This window comes from Ammospiza caudacuta, chromosome 8 (assembly GCF_027887145.1).
Source record: "Ammospiza caudacuta isolate bAmmCau1 chromosome 8, bAmmCau1.pri, whole genome shotgun sequence".
Classification (NCBI taxonomy): Eukaryota; Metazoa; Chordata; class Aves; order Passeriformes; family Passerellidae; genus Ammospiza; species Ammospiza caudacuta.
In genome coordinates this window covers 39,145,951-39,168,144 of record NC_080600.1, presented here as the reverse complement: position 1 = coordinate 39,168,144, position 22,194 = coordinate 39,145,951, and the positions used below count along the sequence as shown (strand labels likewise).

Genomic DNA, 22,194 nt, shown 5'->3' with positions numbered 1-22,194 from the left:
AGGCCTAAGCAGCAAGGTCTCCTTGACCAGGGGGCATCATGCCCTGCACTGGAGTTCAGTACAGGGAGGACTGCTGGATGGAAAATTAAATTTTCTAAGTTGTTGTTCCATATACTGAGTACCAGTCATCAGATCTCAGTGAGCAATAAAATGTCCCAACAGGAATTTGAGATTTGCCTACTGTGTCAACACTTTTCAGGTAAAAAGATGCAGAAAACAAGGTAAAGGTGTTAAAGATGTGCTGGTTAAATGTGACAGTCAGCCGCTCTGCCTTTTCACCTCTGTCAGTAATTAGGTGATTCAGCAACAAAAGATTATCATCTACAAATTAATTATTGTGGTCAGATATGCTCCTAGGACAGCTATGATTACTACTATTGATGTTAAAAGGAGGAAAAAAGAAAGGTGGCATTCAGTTACTGTTTACCAAGAACAAAAACTTCTGGTTAAGGATTGTACGGCAGGATAAAGAATGCTCCAAAGCTTTTTCTCTCTTTTGTCCTTGAATCCTTTTCCAAATGATGTTGGCTCATAACTCTGTGATACTGTAGCTAAGGACTTTTTTTTTTTTTTTTTAATATTGTGTGGCTGGTTATGCTAGAAATGATCAATAATCCCTCTTACTGCAATGGTTATTTTAATGCCAATTTTTGGTTATTTTTCCTGTCTCTCTTGCCAGTATATTTTGATAAAATAAAATGCTATTAATTGTATGAAAGGGTATATTAAGCACAAAGCATCAGGAGATGTTTATATTTTGTTCTGGATGTTTTCTAATAACTTTTATTCCAGTAAAAGAGCCAATTTATATTGCTTATGCAGAGTATGGGAAGTTACAGTGGGGAATATTTTAATGCTGTGCAGTGGGGAATATTTTAGCTGGCAGTTTCTCAAGGGTTGAGCATTAACCTGAGGATCTCTCCTTCCAGTCCCTAACCAAGACATCCCAGGGGTGATTGCACTGACACTGTTTGAGGACTACATCTACTGGACAGACGGGAAAACCAAATCCCTCAGCCGTGCCCACAAAACCTCTGGCTCGGACAGGCTGTCCCTGATCAACTCGTGGCACACCATCACAGACATCCAGGTGTATCATCCCTACAGGCAGCCTGATGGTAATTATCCTGTCTCTGCTTCCCAAGCAGCACATGGAGGTATTTGACTGAGTAGCCGTGTGCCGAGGCGCTGCATGCTCATTTATCTGCAATGATTGTTTCTCTTCTGCTTCAGATTGTGGAAGTTTTCAAAGTACAGTTTTTAAACATAAAGCTGTGATTAATGTTTTAAGCAGTATTAAATACATCTAACAAAACTTGTTCAGTAGAGAGATAATTTATGTGTTTAAAAATAAAACCAAATACTGACTGCAGGTAAAGAACTGTTAAGTTGCATTACAGTACAAGTTAACATTTTTTAAAAGGGGAGCAGTGTGTTATGAAAACTTTTAAGCTGCTTCTTTGAAAAGTGTTAATATTGCAGAAGAATACTGCTAGACTGAGGGAATGTCAGAGAATGTGGGTGGTATGATTGTGTCTTATCTGCTGATATCACTGTATTTGAATTGTAACTGAATGCTATTTGGCAATTGACCTAGATAAGCTAATTTTTCTCTCATTATATCTAAAAAAAAGAGCTTTTTTATTCCTCTCACTCCTTCAGTATTGAAATTACAGCCATGGTAATAATTCATTTTTGCATACAATAGAGAATAGCTTAAAGGCAGCAGGAAGAGTTTGCCTCTGTGGGTTTTTGATTTGGGACACTGCATTGTAAAGACAGTACATGGCACACAATTTTCTTCATCCATAAAGCAGATACCCCGAAGTGTGCTGAGATAAAAGGCTCTGATCTACCTCCCTGTTCTGTCCACAGTGTCCAGACACGTGTGCACAGTGAACAATGGTGGCTGCAGCCACCTGTGCCTGCTGGCCCCTGACAAGCTGCACTCGTGTGCCTGCCCCACCAACTTCTACCTGGCCGCGGACAACAGGACGTGTCTGTCCAACTGCACTGCCAGCCAGGTACGGGCTGCAGGACTGGCTTCCACTGCTCCTGCTGGCCAACAGGGAGTGCCGGCTTCAGCAGGGAATGGGGGAGCTTCAAAAGGAGCCCAACACCCAGGGGAGCATTGTGAGATTGGAATCTCGCAGTGATCTCCCTGCTCGGCTTAGCAGGGAGGAGCTGGCAAATGGAAGAGGAGTGGGAGGGATGGATGCAGCCTGGAAAAAAAAAACTTTATTAACAAAAATGGCAAACAGGGTGCAGGGTACAGAGCTGGGTCCAAAAACCCCTTGGGCAGGGCAAATGCACAAGGTCCAGTCAGGGAAGGTGGGCTCAGAGCATCACCTTATAACACAAAAGTCCTGAACCAACAGAGAAGGAGAACTGGAAACTTGACCAAATACAGGATGGTTCTATCAGCACCACTAACTCCAGTGAGCCCACTCTACCCACCTGGTCAGGTGTGCCCTCCCCTCAGTGCCCTGCCTGCCATGGTTTGTGTCCAAAGCCCTCTGCAAATGCATCTGAGGCAGGAATCCCAGCTGGGCGAGATTCCACAGAGCGTTTCACCTCCAAGGCTATTAGTGGGAAACACTTGCAAATGGTTTTTTTCCCCAGAGAATTCAGGACTTGTTCGCTTTCAAATGTTGGTGTTCCTGCCAGTCACAAGAACAAATACAGCTGCTAAACCCATAAAAATAGCCTTGAAAAACCATTTGTCTGAAATATCAAAATACAAAGTGTGTGTAACAGTGATTTGGGATGCATGAATGAATTTTGCATTAAAAAAAGGAAACAAGCTCACTCCAGTTAGAAAGATGAAAAATGGAAAATGATAGACTTGTGTTAAAAGCGGTCCAATAGGTAAAACAGAAAAAAATAATCAATTAAAACACTAAACTATGTTCCCTATTACTTAAAATAACAACTCTTGAACACCGAAACTCCATCCATTTAAGACCCATATGACCCTGATCCTTGATTTTGCAGGGTTTTGTCTCTGCAGTCTAGAAAGGAATACAAGTATCTTCATAGCAACATCTCAGAGTTAGTGCCTATTTCCTGGAAATAACTTTCTGATGCCATTTTGACAGCCTGAATTCCCTTGTGGCGAGCAGAACAAGTAGGGAACACAAAGAATGACAATTGTCTGAGTTTCCATTTGTCTCCTGCCTCTGGCATCCTCCTACTGACCCCTCTGAGCTGCAGATGTGTGTGGGGCAGTAACAGCTGCCCTTCAGCCCAGCCTGTTACACAGCAGGTCCCTCAAGGTGCTACAGGAATGATGTAGCTCCAGCTATGGGTTCTATATCATAAATGCCTTTGAAACCTTAATTTTTCTTGGCAGAAAAGAGAAACTGATCTAAGGTGCCAAATTTAATATACCATTTAATTATAGCTTTATTGAATAATCAACGATTTTTAAAATGTGAAAAAAAGCTGCCCAGAGGCAGAAAATGAAATGTCTTGCCCTTCTAAATCTCTTGGTTTCTTTCCTTTCTGTGTTCATAGAGACATGAGGTAGGAAAGCCAACATTTCTTAAAAGCTGATTGATAATCTACCCAGATTTTTCTCCCTGACATGAGCCACATAATGGACTCAGTTTTTAGGTTTAACTCTAGAAAATTACATCAGTTTGTACCATTTGTTTTGTTTGCATTCCTCTTTCAGTCAGAACAAACAGTCACCTGAGTTGAGAGTAAATGCACAGCCTTCTTACAAAGGATTTTTCAGTTTTTTCTACAGATGTTTTATCCTTTTGAAAGTCTGAAAGGCTTTACATTTGGTTTGTTCATTTAATTCAAACGATGTAAGCAATACTGTACACAACACCACACATTAAGGCTCCTTTCTGTAACTGTGGGTGTTTGGGTTTATCTGGAAAAATGATGTTGTCTGCTTCAACAGTCTATAAAAGCAGAATTTAAGTGTTTGCTTTGAATAAGACCTTCAAGAATGAAATCACAGAATGCAGCAAAATATAATGAGCAGTTTGTGTCGGGGCATTGTAAGCCAGTGTAACACAGTCACCGAAACTACAGTGATTTTTATCACTTTGGCAACCTCAGTGCCAAACATCTCCAAATAAAAAAACACCAAAATTTAAAATACAAGTTTTGTAAAATTATCAGCCAGAAAATCATTGATGCATCGACACATCAAGCTGCTGATTTGCGGAAAAAGCCACTCCACAACTTGTAAAAGTTGTAAAGTTAGTATGATTAATTTTAGTGTTGGGCTCATGTGGGATAGCTTCCTTTAAAGGACACATGCACATCCAAAAATTCCTGAGTTTATTTTATCCCTCTAACTTGTTGCATATGCATATGTATCAAACTGTTTTATCAATTTTTATGAGCCTGCACAGTTTTTCAGTCACATAGCTGAAATGTGGTGTTTGTGGCCCAGATTCAGCTTTTCTGTCTGCTTTAGCCCCAAGGTCAGCGGGGCCCCTCTTTATCTCTCTTCAGCTTGGATGCTTGCAATCTCCATTGCTTTCTCTGCAGAGAATCTCTTTTTTCCTCTTTTGCGAGCACGACAAGTTAACAGATTGAGCAAGTTTAAACAACATACTCCAACTAAATCCAAAATTGTTTTCTACCTTGAGTTAATTTTCGAAGCCCCTGTCTCACAGCAGAGCTGATTTTCATAAACTGCGCCACTCCTGCTTATAAATAAATAAATAAATGGATGAATAAACGTCAACACAAAATCTTTCATTCCTGCTGGCCTTTCCTGTTTGCAGTTCCGTTGCAAAACCGACAAGTGCATCCCGTTCTGGTGGAAGTGTGACACGGTGGATGACTGCGGGGACGGCTCCGACGAGCCCGCCGAGTGCCGTGAGTGCGCGCTGCTCTGGGGCTGGCTCTGCCGCCAGGGCCCGCACCAAACACAACGCTTATTTAGAAAGTTTAGGAAGAGGGTTTTTGTGGGCACTTCAGTTTGCAGCACTGCTTTATGTCCCTTGGTCTTCGGGCCTTTTAAGGTCTTTGGAAAATCATACGTATTTTTCATCTTTCAAACCTTTACTTCGTCCCAGTTATGTTTTCGCTAAAGGTTTTAATTTTGAATTGTGGAATTCTTTGCCTGAACACAAAGTTCTGACAGGTTTACTTGGGGCTTTTTTGTGTGTAATAAAAATGAGGGACTCTAATCTCATTTGTTTGTGTTTTGTTGCAATTGTTGGCATTTAGATACACGTTATTCTCCACTGCAGTTTTCTGAGCAATAACAATGTTCTCTCCTTGCCTTCCTTCCTTAAGCTTATACTTGAAAAAAATGCTCTGTGTGTTCTGGTCTTCTGGTTCATTAACAGTTAATTTGATTTTTTTTTTTTTTTTACATTGAAATCCCTCACCCCTACTTTTACAATTTTATAATTAGTTCTCCTGCTGCAGAGGCCTCTGAAGCACATTTTACCATATGTAATCATTCTACATAAGTTTTTATTTTAAGCTGCTCTATGCTTATATATAATATTACTATAGAGGTACATAATTGCTCATTATTTCTAATGACAGTGGCTGGAGAAGGAACAATTCCTTTCTTGGGAAATAGAACTAAAATGGGATAGGGAGTTTCTTAAAAGCAGACTTGAACCTCAAGCATTTAGATCCGAAATTACAGGTCTCTGTTGAGCCTTTGGTAAGCCTCAACCTGCAGAGGGTTTTCACTCTGTGTCATTAGTACTGTAACTAGAGCTGCACAAATTAAAGATATCAGACTTTGAAATTAGTCTTGCAATCATATGTGTACTCTTTAATTACTAATATATACTCAGATTGAGATTATAAAGGAAATACAAGTTTATAGGTATTTTTGATTGGTCCACTGGGTAAGAACAGCAATAGTGAGCTTTAACCATTGCTCTGGTAGTATTCATAATCAGTTTTGTCTTTTCCCAGCTGAATTCAGGTGTCAGCCAGGACGTTTCCAGTGTGGAACTGGGCTTTGTGCTCTCCCAGCCTTTATCTGTGATGGAGAGAACGACTGTGGGGACAATTCTGATGAACTGAACTGTGGTAGGTGCTTGCATGCACTGCAGGCTTCGGAAACCGGCCAAACTTCTTTAAATGCCATGTTTCACACTCTGTCAACAAATGGCATTTTTCTTCATCTACCTTTGAAGTTTTGAGTCTTTCCAACTTTTAATCATTTTTATTTGTTCTTTTTGTTTTCATTGATTTTACAGACACACACGTGTGTCTGTCGGGGCAATTCAAGTGCACAAAGAACCAGAAGTGTATCCCAATAAACCTGAGATGCAATGGCCAGGACGACTGTGGTGATGAAGAAGATGAAAGAGACTGTCGTAAGTTATGCTTAAAGAATTCTGCTCTGTAGCTGAATTTTTTGGTTTTAAACAGGGAGCTGGAGTAAAATTCTGTAAATGTCCTCTAAAACAATTTGAGAACGTGCAAACAGTTAATTCACAGGACTGGTGAGCAATACTTCAAATACTAAAGAGCAAACTAAAATGCCATTTATTAACTCCAAATCTAAAGTCATTGCAAAGAAGAGAGGGGTTAAAATAATTTCAGGCATTTAATTGGGCTTTTTGACTGAGGTTGAAACGTATTTTACTCTGAACCACCTCATAAGTGACTCATCTTCCTGAGGCTTTCATCTGCCATGCCTTGCAGCAATACATTTCAATGGAAAAAGATGTTTTTCAGACTCTTTTGTTGGAAAAGCTGTAGATCCAAAGCTCCTTCTAAATTCATGTTCTTTCATTGATTATTTTTACCTTTTCTGTTCCTCTTTCTCTGGGGATTTCATTAATTTATCTATGTAACTGGATTTCCATTTGCTCAGCTTTTAGTGCAACTTACTTTCCTCACATTTATTTTCACTTTACATTTCTCAAGTATAAGTGGAGAAAATATTTTTAGATTTATACTGGAGATTTGTTGAATAAGTTTGTGTCTGATCATTTTGTAACAAAGGTGATGGGGCTGCCTTGAAATGTAGCTTCATTGTTTTACTGATTTCACTGCTCAGATCTGCTGCTGATCTGAGCTGCTTGTTCTGGATCAGCTTTCTCAAGGTTGGCGTGTGCTGCATTTCTGGAAGGAACAAATCCTTCAAGGGGAGAAGGCTTGCTAAGGACAGAAAGGCTTTGTGGATGGTCATGTTTAATGGCTGTCTTCCAAACTGCTCAGGAGAGATGTAAATACAAGTTTTGCAAAAAGCTCTTTATGTTGGGTTTCTTTAAAAACTGATTAAGAGGGATCAGGAAAGCTCCTGTGAAAGATAAGGGAGATTACTTTTTTTCCCTTGGAAAGAACTGCAGCACATGGTACATGGAAGGCTCCCAAAAACCTTGAGGTGTAGCTGGCAGAAGTTAAATCAGAGCAGCAGAGTCTGCAGCTCAGGGGCTGTAAATTCATATTGACTTGGGCTTCTGGCACAAGACAGGTAACGGGTGAGATTCACTCTAATGTCACCAGTCTGGGATCCATAAATACTTTCTTTTTTGTTGTTGGTTTTTTTTTAAGCTCTGCCATTGTTCTGCTTACCAGGTGACTTTTTCAGTGTCACATTTTATACAGAAGGCTTTCCAAATGTCCAGTGAAGGTCATTGAGCTGGTGTTTCTTGTGAAATCCCTGTGATTTCACTGTGAAATCCCCTGGTCATGTGTCCTAGCTGAGGATCAGAATTATTTGTTGTGGTACAGTTAGGAACATACCCATCTATGGAAATGTGACAGTAAAAGAAATAATACACTACTTTTAGCAAACCTAAAATTTTTCATCTTGGCGAATCCAAGAAGCAAGACTGATAATATCAGGGAGCAAATTGCTTTTCAACAGGGGTAGGAAAGTTTTTAAAGGCACTACAGAATTCCTTAGGTGAAGGTGGGACATACATTCATGTGGGAAAACCTTACCAAATGTTTCCTGGTTTCCCCCTATGGTCAATTCAGTTTCAAATTATTTGGAGTACATATCTGTAAAGAACATCTAGAATCACATGTGTGCTCTGAGGATCTGTTTTGGTTTTAAATGGCTGTTCAAAGGTTAATGCAGCTCAACTCTAATCTAGACCATCCTTAAAGAATAGGCTCATTTGCATCTTTGCATCTTTTTCTTGCTACGGGATTCATTCAAAAATTGTTGTTCTAAACTGATAAAGTGAAATATTTTTTAAACTTTTCTCAACATTTGCCCAATTTAACAGAGCACCGAATTTCACAAAAATCATGCATAATTTTGATTCTGTTTTTGATCAAACCGTCCAGAGCTGCCTTAGTCTTATAAACTGACTCTTAGAGTTTATAACTAGCACTTTAGAAGGGTAAGGTAAAAAACTTGTCTGATTTTTGCTAAAGTGGTTTGATTCTATCAATGGTAAGTCTATTTGCTGTTAAAAGTATATCACAATAGACACTTTTTTCATTATATTTGTTTTACCTTAATGTTTATATAAAATAATATATATGAAAATGACAAAACTATAAACAGTATAAACTTGAATGCTTTATTCTTAGAGATATGATATAAATTATGCTAGAGACACCCAATTTCTGATTCTTGAATCCTTAAATTTTTTTCCTTTAAAACACATATTTTAAATATTAGCATAAATTTCTAATTTTATCTGGAATTCTTTTATTTAAAGCTGAAAACAGTTGTTCTCCAGACCACTTCCAGTGCAAAACAACCAAACACTGCATTTCCAAGCTGTGGGTGTGTGATGAAGACCCAGATTGTGCAGATGGGTCGGATGAAGCAAACTGTGGTGAGTATGCCAGTGGTTCTGCATCTAATGCTGCGGCTTGAAATTGTTTTAGCAAAAGGAAATAATCATCCCACTTTTTATATCCTCTTTCAGTGTTTGATAATACCTATCTGGAACCTCTCTGGCTGATTCAGTTCTTACTGAATGACAATCTTTGTATGAGTAGTTAATAAAATTCCTATTGTATCATTCTTTATTGGCAGGAGCTGCAAATGAGGCTCTCATTTGGCATGTAGAGTCATAGAAGTGGCCCAGAATGTAGTGGCTGTCATAGGATAAGGTGGTATTCTTTATTTTTCTCACAGTTTTATCCAGTTTCTATCAGTTCAGTCTGCATTTAATTGCTGCTGAAGTTCATAAACAGTGAAATTACAATAATTTGCAAACCCTGGTAGTTAAGACTGATGGTATAGAAAGGTTCAGAGCAGTTTCTAACTTGACATGGCTCTGTGAGCTCCAGGGAGTTATGAGTCACCTCTTGTTGTTGTAATTAGAGAAAATAATAAATATAAATGTTCTGCCTGGGAAATGGATTACAGACAATCAGAGGCAGAGTAAGTGGATCAGTCCTGCTGGCAAATCCCTGAAGATGGGTGTCAGTGCAAGGCACACACCAACCATGTGCAGAAACACTTGTGGAACTTCCAAGACTGGTCTATAAAGGAAAACACAGAAAAATGGTCTGAGGTGGAGGAGAACAAGACAAATATGGAACATTTAAAGCTTTCCCCATTTTTCATCCATGCATCAGTGAATGGTTTGATGAAACGCCTGTGTCTGGACAGGTTTATCTCTGGGACAACAGAGTTACAAAACTACAGGCTACAGTCAAGGACAAAGCACTGAGCTGCTTTTCCATGGATGTATTTCAAATAATTGGCACATGAGCATGTATAAAAAATGCTTTAGATGGAAAATATGCCTGGGAAAATGAACTTTCTCAACACTGAAAATCCAAGACCATCGTTTGAATCGCCAGGATGGGGAAAATAATTACTCCTGTCAACTGGTGAGAAGTTTACAGTGCAAGGAATCATTTGTCTTGAAGGAACAGTGAATGCAAAGGAGATGAAGCTTCTCCTCCACTTCTGGGCTGTTACTGAAACAGCCCTGCACTGCTCACTTTCTGATCCACGTCACAGCTACTTTCTCCTCCACCATTCCACATCACCTGGATCTCCAACATTTTGTGACTTTCCAATTGGGACAGCATTCCAAACTGTGGATTCACATCTTGGCCAACCTGATGTGGCACAATTGATCGGAAACTTCATCTAGTATTTTCATTCATCCTCTAGTCACAATTAATTTTTTTAAGAGAAAAAGACATAATACTGATACTAAATAGGAAAAATTGTGTTTAGAATTAAGTACTTCACTCTGAGCCATAATTTTACAGTAGACAGAATAAAAATTATTCAAATGACTAAAAAGTATAGAGAAACAATGCGTGCAATCCCAAGCTGAAAAGGTTCTTTAAATCACAACATATCCAGCTGGTGGTGTTGGTTCATATCTGAGACTCATCTTGACATTTGTCCTGTCTCTGGCAGGAATATGTGAGCAAAGCAGGCCCATCATGAAATCTCCTTGGGAAACCATTCCATCCTCTAACTGGAGAATCCGAGACATTGTCAGTCAAATATGTCTCTGTTTACAATAATTCATCATAGATTTCACTTTTTCTGCCTTTGAAAAGTTTTCACAACATGCTGCAGTGAGGTGTCCCCCAGTTTAACCGCACATTCCCCTGATAAAACACCCACATCTTTATTTTTAATCTCCTGGCTGCATACACTGCTCTTGCTTTTTGTGTTGGAGGAGACAAAAATTTATCCATAGTCACAATTTCTGTGCCAAACACGGTTGAGTACGCATGGAACAGCTAAGCCTTGACAAGAACAGGGTGTGTTTAATCACATTTTGAAGTTTTCCATATTTTTTTAGCATTTGAAATATGGTTAAATGACCTTACAATGGCAGTAGTTTCAACACAATTTGTTCTTCTGCATTTTATTTTTCAAGTTAAAGATTGTTATTTTTAAGTACAAAGTTTGATAGAAATAAATAATATGAAGTATATGAATGAGTATAAAAAGCATCTACATATGTTGATGTAACACTAATTTGTTATTGTCTGGAGTTCATTTCTAAAATGTCTGCAATGCAAAACTTGTGTGCAAGAATCTCTTTTTGCTTGAGTGCTGCCTGGCCATATGCATTTTTGCTTAGTAAACTTCTGCTGCAGTGGGTTATTGGAGATATTACACTGAGCACATTTCCAGAAACAGTGGAAATGTATTTATTTTTCTGTGGTTGCTTTCCAACTCAGACTGTTGAGGCAGAATCAGGAAATGTGTGTTCCTTTAGGAGTGTCTGGTGCTTCTCAGAGAAAAAGAAATAGAGTTACTTGGTGCTAACTGTCCAGGCAATTAAAGAAAACCATTAGATTATGCTAGTCCTTGCTAAAACTTTGATACTTTACATCAAAAAGAACCAGTTTGAGTTAGAATCTTTACTGGAAGTATTTTAGTAAATATAGGATGGATTTCAGGTTTGAAACTTTTTCCTTTGCAGAGCTACAGAATGAAAATACAAGAATGTCATGAGTTTGGCAGGAATATTTTTATGTTTTGTAATGTTAAATATTTTTAATTGTTTGGCAGTGCAAGTATTTGAAATAATCATGATCAAAGTACCACAGATTGTAATATTGAAAAATATCATGGAAAAAACCATACTTTGGGAGAAAACTTATTGCAATTGTGACATTGGCAGAGAGCAAGGAGCAAACACAAAAGGCAGAATTGCAGTGATTAGATTTTTGTGTGCACACAACTGAGCTGCAACACCAATCTGGGTACTCAAATGTGGTTTTATCAGTCTCATTCCAGAGCCACACCTAAAACAACAGAGAAAATAAAAATTAAAAAAAACCAAAAACAAATAAAGAAAAATATAAAAAAAAAAAAAAAAAAAAAAGGAAAAAACCCCAAACAATCAAAAAAAAAAAAAATAAAATTTAGCCTCTAGCATGAAATCAGCAGTTCTGATTTGTGGTTGAGCAGCAGAGGAATCAGATGATTGGAGCTGCTGTTTGTCAGTCATCAGCAGCCCTGGGCTTGCCCTGAGAGCAGAGTGAAGCTGCTCTGACATGTTTTGACTTTGCCTAACAGAAATTTAAACATTTTCTAGTGCAATATCACAGTGACATGTAATTTTAAATATGTTATTGAGGCTTTTGCGAAGCAAACTTTTTTTTTTTTCCTCCTCCAATGAAAATGTCACTGATAACTTTTTAATTTACTTCGTTTCATCTCAGTCCTTAGAAGCTGAACAAATTATTCAAGAGTTGCTTACAGAAAATACAGAGGCAGCTCCTTCCTGATGGAGGAGTTCAGGGTGTTCATGTATGTCTCTAAGAGGCTTCCAATGCTCCTCTGTAAATAGAAAAGCTCATTGAAAATACAGAACCTGAAATAAATTTCCCTCAGTTCTGCACTATAGGCTCTGTAATGCTTTACCTCGTATGAGTAACATCCAATCCAGTCCATCAGTAGGTAAAAATTTTAATCAAAGTGCAAAATTTTCTGTTCTAAATTATTATGTGCAAAAATAGCTTTTGAGAAATACATATTTTCAACAATTTTCAAATCAATATTCTAGTGGTTTACTGTGACCTGATCTTTTTTAGGGCAATCTTACAGATAAATTCAAGGAAAAGTTAATTCAGTCCTTGAGATTCAGTGCACTAATACCCTCTCTTGTGACCCCTTCTAAATTTCATATTTTTAAACTTTATATGACTATTTATACACTGTATATTTTAATTTCATCAAATTTAAGATTAAGGTGTGAATGTATAAATAGAAGTTTAAAGAATGTTATGAGAAATAAATTATTCCTGAAAGTAACACTTCCAATATTATGGTTGCTCATCTTTTAATATATCCAGTAACATTATCATGCATTTAGTGGGAGTCTTTCCCACTTTGACTCTTTGTTTGCAATGCTTTAAATATTATTCACCTCAATTACAGATAAAAAAACTTGTGGACCTCATGAGTTCCAGTGCAAAAACAACAACTGCATTCCAGATCACTGGAGATGTGACAGCCAGAATGATTGTGGAGATAATTCTGATGAAGAAAACTGTAGTAAGTAACTTTTACCTTGGTCCATGTTAGAACAGAGTCATGTTGGCAACGAGCAAGAGAAAACTTTTGAATTTTTATAAAATTCATGTGTATTTTCATTCAACACCCTCTGATCTGCTGAAAATCAGCTGACCACAATTGAAAATGTCCAAAAATGTCCCTTGCTGTAATTCTCCAATTTTCTTCACTCTTGTAAAGAGCTGTATCTATGAAAAGATGCCTGACCTCCAACTGCTCAATAATTTGGTGAATTGAAAATAAATATTACAGTTAGTTTACCTTTCTCAGTTAGTTATGTATCAAATTTCTTATCTTTAAAGAAAAATCATAAACACTGTTCAGAAGTGAAGTGATCAACATTTGTTAACAAGGAATTTTGATCAAACACTACCTGCTTGTTATATTCATTGTATTCTTGAGATGATTTGCCTTGTGTTATATTGAGAAGTCAATTTCTCTAGCATTTAATTGCATTGAGAAGTAGATGTGGTTATTCAAAGTAGCTCAGTTACCCAGCTCTCTTCTACCCAAGAGGAACCTGAAGGCCGAACAAATCTCTGTAATACCACTTTCAGGGAGTTAATTTCCATCTGGGTCTCAGGAAGAAATGAAAAATTTGTAATGATTTTATCTAATAATTATGGTATTTATAAAATATTTCAAGAGGGACATTCCCTAACTAGTTGTGAAGTGCCTTGCTGTGTTTTTTGTTTTTCCTTTTTACTCAGAAATGCACGGATTTAATATCTTTTTCTTGCACATAATCTTGAATACACATTCCTGATTGTGTACCATGAGTGTATATTTAGTATCTTTGAGGCAATGAGCTAGAAAGATTAATAAATTAGGCATTCTAATGCTGAGCGGATGCTGCTGCCCCTTTCTCCAGTCCAAGATGTGGTGTCCATAGGTACAGAATGTCTCATTCAGCTTGGGAGGTTAAAGTGGATTTGTCTGCCTGGTAATTGCTCCCTGCACTTGAAAATATTGTGAGTTTTATTACTGCAAGCAGCAGTGCTGTGGTACATAAAAAAAGGAAAATGTTGTGTGGCTCAGTAATCACTCAGAGCCTTTTGCTGTTGAACCCCAGGGAGGTTGGCACACAAAAGCTTTCTTAGCTTTGTGGGAGATTTTTCTTAGGAATTGATTATTAGTGTCAGTTTTCTGTACTACAAGTAGCAAGAAATTATTTTATGTTTTTATTCTCATGTAGAAATCAAATAGAGAGTGATAGTTTTGCTTTGGGAGTTTAATCTACAGGACTGGGCAGTTTGTTGAAAATTTGAAAAAAAAAGGAGAAAACCAAAAACTTCCACAAAATATTATTGCTGTTTGAAAAATAAATGTTGAGTATCATATTTGGAATTAGCCATGTGTATGACCCAGCAGTAATAATTATCTTCCTTAAAGATCAGATCATCATACTAAAAAGTGATATTCAAAAGTTCAAATAATGAGAGAGAAATAATCTGAATCTCTAAGAAAAAGAAAAAAATATTATGTTAGCCAACTTTGTGTCTATATTAATAGCTAAGTTTTACATCCAGTTCTTAGTTGTTCTCTAGACTTGAAGATAAAGAAATTTGTAATTGTGCTGTATGGAATTAGTGAGTTGACAGTACCCAGGTAAAAAAGGTGTTAGGTTTTTTTTTAAATTTGCTTTTGCTTGTCAAATGCATACTTAAATTCTAGCTATAGATTCTCCCGTTTAAATTAAACACAGTAGGCTGGCACAGTTTTAAAATCCAAAATCTTGGAAGCACAGGGACAGTACATAACACTGTTCAGCTATTTGAAATAGTTGTATAAAATTTTTATAGACCATCAAGCCACTTACAGAATAAAGTGTAATGAAACAAATATATATGAAATTAGAACTTCAAAAGCATTTGGCAAAATAAGTTGCATTGCACAGTGAGGTAAATTGTTCACGGCATCCATGAATATAATATACAAAAGGCTGTCAGGGAACTGTATCAGAAAATGAGTTGTTTCTCAAGAATGAGGAATGAATTCACTGAATTATAGAAATTCAGCTCAAGCATTTACACTTTTCTCTGTAGTTTCTTCACATGCAAGAAATTCACTCTTCTGGTCGTAACATAATGAAGTCTTAATGGGGCACAATGATACAGCACTAATAATTTTTCACACCCATTCAGTTATGTTTTAATAACATGCAATGAGCAGGTGGTATTTGGCCCAAATTCTTTGTTAACACATGCTTATCACTTTAACTTTGAACAGTGTTTGGGATTCTTTTTCAGAGGTAAGAAATCTGACACGTAACTATGTGATAAACTAATTGTAATATTTCTTTTTAATTCAGACTTTTAAGCAGTTGGAGGTCAGGCATTTTTTCATAACTGATACAGCTCCTTATAGGAGCTTTTTTCATTATTTGTCTTACAGTCTATTGTTTTTAACTATATTTGGACACTGTGAAATAAGAGTTTTTAGCTTGGATATTGGTACATGATGAGTCCACAATAAGAAATGTAGAATACATTTTTAACTCTTATGATGTAATACCTGTCTGGAGGCAGAATTTGCTTTCAGAGTTTATTTGTATTTTTGAAACCAAATTACCACAAAAATAGGGTTTCCTCTTTAAGGAAACTCCAAAAAAGGAAAATTCCGTAGGAAGTAATCTTATTCTGTCTATCTAACCTAAAAAGAAAGCACCACTATTTTTTTTAATTTAATCTGATTAAAGAAAATGTAAGGTACTGTAACCATTGAAGCAAAGCAAACACAATAATGTTGTATCAAGGCATGAATTCAATCAGTGTGAAAATATTTGTGCTGCTGCAAGTTCTTCCTAAAGCTCTTTTGTTGCTTCTACAAGTTGCCAAGAAAACAAATTAGTTAATTTTGTCCTGGGATAAGTTTATGTCCCAAATGCTTTTCTTGGGAAGGAGTTTCAGTGTTTTGGTAAAGCAGAAGCTAAAGAATGCTGTCCTTTATGGGTTTACAGAAGTCCATTAAAGCTTGTTCCTTTAATACTGTTTTGTATCAATAATTATTCCTTTCTAACAATCTGAGCACTGATGGAAAAGTACTTTTCAGTGTTCATATGTAAATCACAGAGCTGGATCCCAGTAGCAGAAGAAATATTTCTTGCAAACAGAGAATTGAGTACTTAGCTCTTTGTGTACATTTTTTCCAGTATCAAATCTCTGCTTATAAATAATTTATTAGCAGTATAGCAAAAGTATTTGCTTGTATTTTTCCAGTCAATATAGAAACATGATAAATTTTTTTTTTACTTGTGAATTACTTTCCCCAAAAATTATTTCCTTTATATATTTTATCGTATCGTGAGATCCTCCTTCTTGGCTTGAAAACAAAAAGAATCAAATGTCAAGGATTTGCTAGTGCTTTGAAAAAAGATTTGAGGTAGTGTGTATATAATCTGAGTCCACATAAATGCCAACCTTTGATTTGCTGAAATATAACATTTCTGGAGAACTGATGCAATTGCTCTAGATGTGCTTTTAAAATCACTTTCCTACAACTTCAAAATTGAAATTCATTCCTACCTGAAAAATGAAATTTCTTTTAAAATATTTCAAACAGAGTATTTTTCAGTATTTTTTTATGAACTAAAGAGTGGTAAAAAGTCAGTTAAAAAGTTGATTAAAACTGCTCCTTTCCTGGAACAGTTTTTGATTTTTATAAATCCTGGGAAAGTCAACCAACCAACCAAACAAAAAAACAAAACACATGGACTCAAGTTTGTTACATCCTTGTAACTTGTGTGTAGTGTATTCTCATACTGGTATTTACCAAATTTTTGTCACTTTGAGGCCTCTACTTTTGTATTTTCTTTTCTTATCACTGTGGCACATTTTACAAAAGCATTCATGCTTGCACCTTCCATACCTCACTAAAGGACCCTTCAGCATTTCTCAATTTATTGCTGTCCATTCCTGCTGTCTGCTCTGTCTCTTCTCTTTCTTTTTTGCCCCTTTATTCCTTTGGTTCAATCACTGGAATTTGTTGTTCTCCATCTCTCTGCTGAAAAGGTTTTGCTAATTAATCCTTATTCTTGATTTTACATAATTTGCATAATGCGTTGTTTCCTGCGGTGGAAATAATCCAACAAATAATCCTTTTTTGCCTTTAAGTCCCTTTTCCCCCCAAGCCCTCTGAGTGGCAGATCTAAATTGCATATAGAGACTTGTTTAACTTCTCCTAAATCCCCAATAACTCTCTACCTTTCTTTATTCTAATGCCCCAGCATCCAAAAAATGTCTTTTGGAGTGGTCCTCATTCTCAGGAGGACAGCACATGATGTTCTCCTGTGGGGCTCTTCCCCAGAGGTCCCCCTTGCCAATGTTTCTGTGTCAGCAGTAGTGAAAAATCTCATTTTATTTGAAGCACCAACTTTTGTGTTCCCTTTGCCATTCCCCTGAATGCTGAGCACGGGGGAAGCTGACTCTTGGCACACACACACAAAAAATTATGTGATAAATGATGTGCTACTGTGTGATGGAAAGTCAGAAACCTGCTTAGTGCTAATTACATTGGATATTGACATGCAAAATGTATTTCTGGCCTCTGGTGCACATCTCACAAACCCTGTAATGACATACATGTGTTGAAATTCATAAAATATATATACTCAACATCATGTTATTGCAAAGAAATCTGCTAGAACCCAAATGTATGAAAGCAATTAAAGTATTTTCATTACTGTCTTAAGATATGTAAATGAAATTTAGTTAAAAGATGTTGTGGAATAAAATCCCACAGAAAACCACTACTTATCATTTGCAAGGTAATTGAGTTTTTAATATTTATTCTTTGGGGGGGTATTTATATTTATTTATATCTATTGATTGGGGAGATTGATATTATTTCTATTGATTGATTTAAAGGAAATGCTGATAAACTTACTGTTTTTTCTTTCTTTCTTCAGAGCCTCAAACATGCACTTTGAAAGACTTTCCTTGTGCAAATGGAGATTGTGTTTCAGCAAGATTCTGGTGTGATGGAGACTACGACTGTGCAGATGGCTCAGATGAGGTAGGCATCTTCCAGAAAAAAGGATTTCTTTAGGGAATTAGTAGTTTTAAGTTGTTGGACAATAGATTCCTGCCTAGAAATTTTCTAAAAGGTAGCAGTAGGAGCTCTGCACAAGAATCCCTGTATGCAAATATCATTACTAAATTAAAACCAAACGTATTGATATAATTATGCTAAAAGAGAACATACCAACCAATCAGTAAAATTGAAGAGTATTCTGCATTTTCTTGTCCCAGCAGTGATCTAAAACCTCTTCCCATCATATAAATACTTTTTGTCCTGACTGGGAAACCATTCTTTTTACACACAGCACTGGTTTGGTTTGAGAGATTTTTTTGAGGTAAGAGTGAAAACTGTTGAGTATCAGAAGCTCACTGGATAATAATTTACTGGTTTTCTCTTCTTTTTTTCTTTTTACTTTTTTTCCCTTCTCTTTTCCTGTCAATACTAGAACTCAGGTGTTTCCAGCTATTTAGAGCATGTGACCCACCATTTGGAATCATATCCACAAATATATTTCATTTCACAAGACTTTAATTACTACCTATTTTATAACATGGAGGATTATGGGCTGTAGCTTCTGCCACCAGCTGCATATTTAGCAATGTTTATATTAAACTCTTGATCTTGTTTATTGGTTGTTTCTTTGGTACCAGAGGTATTGTGAAACAGGCTGTTCTAGGGATCAGTTCCAGTGCTCCAATGGCCAGTGCATCTCAGCAAAATGGAAATGTGACGGACACGAGGACTGCAAACTTGGGGACGATGAGAAAAATTGTGAACCAGGTATTGTTCTATAATTCTGAATTATAAAATGAAGCCAGGAATGGATCAGAGTAAAGGAAGAATATAAATCATCAAATCATGATTTCTTGGGCTAGTTGCAGCGTGAGAGTGCAAAAAAAACCTGAAATACTTCACCTTCTGAGTTTGCATCATTGTGTCTTCCTGCTGGTGTTTTGAAAACCCTTCTTATGAACAACTCTGCACTGTGAAGTTTGTTGGAGCATAGGTATTTAATTAATTATTTTGAATTGTAATTTGATAATAAATACTCAACATATAAAATTCTGCTCTGAAAACATCAGGAAATCTTGGCGTGTCCTGAAATGTATTGCTTTGTGGTCTTCAGTCAAAGCTTAATAGTCCTTATGCAAAGATTGTTTTCTACTAAATTATTGTTATTTTTATTTTATTTTATTTTTGCTTTCTTGCAAAATAAAGTTGTTTATTTTGCAGGAACTTGCCTAATTTTTTTTTTAAGCTAGATGTAACTGATAAAAATCTATGACAAAACTCTCCTGATTTACAGTGCAACAAAAAATATCCACCTTTATTTTAAAATATCCTGCTTAATATTTATGTGTTTTAATTGTAATAATGTATACTTTCCAGTGAGATGGTTTCCTAAAAAATTTAGCTTATGCAATTATAAACTAGCTACATTAGCTAAACTCTAAGCCCATTTTAAGGAATGCAATTTTTAAAATATGCTCATTCTATGAATATATGCATTTTTGTAGTTGCCTTTGTTACCAAGCATAAGGAGAAAACAAAATTAAATTTCTAAGTGGAAAAACACAAATACCTTTTCACTATCATTATATAATTTATTTAAGATTACACAAGTCAGATTTGTCAAATATTTTATTGTAGTTTACAAAAGTGCTTAGGCACCAGTTGGCTCACTATTAACCAGCGGGAAACTTTAAATTAAAAATCAATTTATTCATGAATTGTCTTTTTCTTAATGCTAAAATATGTGTTTGTAACCAGCATCTCCAACCTGCTCTTCAAGTGAATACGTGTGTGCAAGTGGAGGCTGCATTTCAGCATCCCTGAAATGCAACGGGGACTTGGACTGTGCTGATGGATCTGATGAGGTACCTGACACATTTCTGGTGATTTCTTTTTCCTGGGTTGCTTGGTTTTGGTGTTTTTTGTTTTGTTTTTTGGTTTTTTTTTTTGGGGGGGGGGGGTGGCATTTTTTGTTTAGTTTGCTTTTGTTTTTGGAAATTTTTTAGATCTCTGTGAAAAACACCAAACACTTGTTTTCAAAATTTTAAAAGTTTAACAGTAATAAAATGGTTATAAAAATAGTAATACAATTAGAATAATAAAAATTTTGACACATTGAATTAGGACAATATGGGACAATAGAAACAAAGAGTTATGGGTGTCTGGGTACCTTTTTCTGGGCAGCACGAGCCCAAAAAAGGATCCATGGAAACAAAGGATTAACCCTTAAAAGCAACATATTCATTCAATATTGCATATTCATGCACTTCATACATGATGCATAAATTCCATTTAAATACAGGATTCTGTCTGGTCATCCTCAACTTCTTCCTCTGAATCCTGAGAGCACCTCCAAGGCAGGAAGTTCATTTCTCCTGATAATGGAGCAATAAATTCTTTTTCTCTGAAAGATTAAGGTGTCCTGTGGCTGCTATCTCGCTGCGAGTCCTTTCTTTAAAAAAAAGTATCCTACATGGCATAGGATGTTTCTATTTTAACATTTTTTTATAACTTAAAACTATATTTAACACACTACTTAAGAGAATTAATAGAGCATTACTTTCTAACACAACACATACAATATTAATTTTAATATTTGCGAAAAGCCAATCACAAAATACATGCATTTTTCACAGTCTCAAAATAATTGAAAGGGCAAATAGGGTTTTCTTGCATCCTTTGAGTGCTGTCAGGTAACTCAGGCCCATGGTTGTACATTTCTGTGCTCTGTGGACAGGTTTTGGTTGACTTCTCAAAGTCAACCCCAAGCGTGGTTCTGGGGTGGTTTCCATCAGGGCCTGCTCCCTCCTGGCAGCGTGGACAAGCTGTTGTTGCTGCCCCTGCTGAGGCCAGAGCTGATGTGTGTGTTCCCACAGATGGACTGTGTGTCAGAGTGCAAGGAGGATCAGTTCCGCTGCAGGAACAAGGCCTACTGCATCCCGGTGCGATGGCTCTGCGACGGGATCCACGACTGTGTGGATGGCAGCGATGAGGAAAGCTGTGACCAAGGCAAGAGACACCTCTCTAAAAATGTTTATTGGGCTTTATGAACGCACACATTGCAAGTTAGTGGTACCCTGGCCAAAATGAGTGGAGAAAGGAAAGTTCTGTGAACTCTCCTGACAAAGTACAGCAGCTTAACAAGTGATCTGCAGGAATAAGCAAAACTTAGATTGTTTATGACTTGTTCCTCCTTTCTGTTTCCCTCCCCAGTGATGAAAAGGTCATGTTGTTACTGGAAGCATATTCTTTTTCATCAAGGAAGTCAGCAGTAAATCTGGTTAATTCAAGCTTTTATAGGCCCCAGTAAACTACAAAGCCATGCCCAATAAATCACACAGCTGTGCAATATAACGAACATTTGCTAAATAAGTCATCCTAAGAGCCCAGGTTTCTGTTTATTTCAGCGAATCACAGAACACTTTGGATTGGAAGAGACCTTTAAATTCGTCCAGTTCCAGCCCTCTCCCATGTGCAGGGACACCTTCTGCTATCCCAGGCTGCTCCAAACCCCATCCAACCTGGCTTTGGGCACTGCCAGGGATGGACATCTCTGGGCAACCTGTGCCAGGGCTTCACCTTCTTTTTTGTGTTTGTCCAGGAGCACCTTGTTCATCCAGAGTCCTTCTGGCACACTTTGGTTCCTCTTTGTTGGGATGCATCACTCCTGGGCTTGGATGAGGGGATGTTTGGATACCAACCAGGCTCTCCTGGGCCCCTCTTCCCTCCAGGGCTTTCCCAAGCACATCCAGGAGAAGCCCGAGGGTGCTGTCCTGGAGCCCAGTGCAGGGAGCTTGCTCTGCACCCTCCTTGCAGCCCTGAGGGATTTGAGCTCCCCCATTCCATGGTCACTGCAGCCTAGGCTGCCCCTGAGCTCCACATTCCTCACCAGCCCCTCCTCTAAGTCAAATTAAAGGAGTTTTTTTCCTAAAGAACAGTTCTAGTTGGCATTTTGTCATCTTCTTGGTTTTTTCCTGGATTTTTCTTCTTTCTTTTTCTTTAAAGTGGGCAGTTCTGTGGGTTAGCCATCTACAGTCACATGTTCTGTGCATAAATTCAAAACATAATGGAGGACAGTTATAGGGGATAATAACCTGATACAAAGCAATCATAGTAAATTATCCTTTCCTTGTTTTAAGTCTATTACACAATACTTAAAGGGGAAAAAAAAGGACATCATGTGGGGATGATTAAGTTTGAAAGACAGACCAGAAAATTCAAAGAATGTGAAGAATATTGCA

At 37.1% G+C, this 22,194-nt stretch overlaps 1 protein-coding gene across 1 annotated transcript in view; it reads left to right on the top strand.

The window, feature by feature from the left end:
* Positions 1-22,194, top strand: part of LRP1B (LDL receptor related protein 1B) — a 299,771-nt gene that overhangs the window by 216,724 nt on the left and 60,853 nt on the right. Inside the window, exons 58-68 of the mRNA XM_058810030.1 lie at positions 930-1,118; positions 1,876-2,024; positions 4,752-4,845; positions 5,911-6,027; positions 6,198-6,317; positions 8,628-8,747; positions 12,788-12,904; positions 17,829-17,935; positions 18,592-18,721; positions 19,712-19,818; positions 20,830-20,962. Of these exons, the coding sequence (XP_058666013.1) occupies positions 930-1,118; positions 1,876-2,024; positions 4,752-4,845; positions 5,911-6,027; positions 6,198-6,317; positions 8,628-8,747; positions 12,788-12,904; positions 17,829-17,935; positions 18,592-18,721; positions 19,712-19,818; positions 20,830-20,962 (1,383 nt within the window). The remainder of the gene's footprint in view (positions 1-929; positions 1,119-1,875; positions 2,025-4,751; positions 4,846-5,910; positions 6,028-6,197; positions 6,318-8,627; positions 8,748-12,787; positions 12,905-17,828; positions 17,936-18,591; positions 18,722-19,711; positions 19,819-20,829; positions 20,963-22,194) is intronic.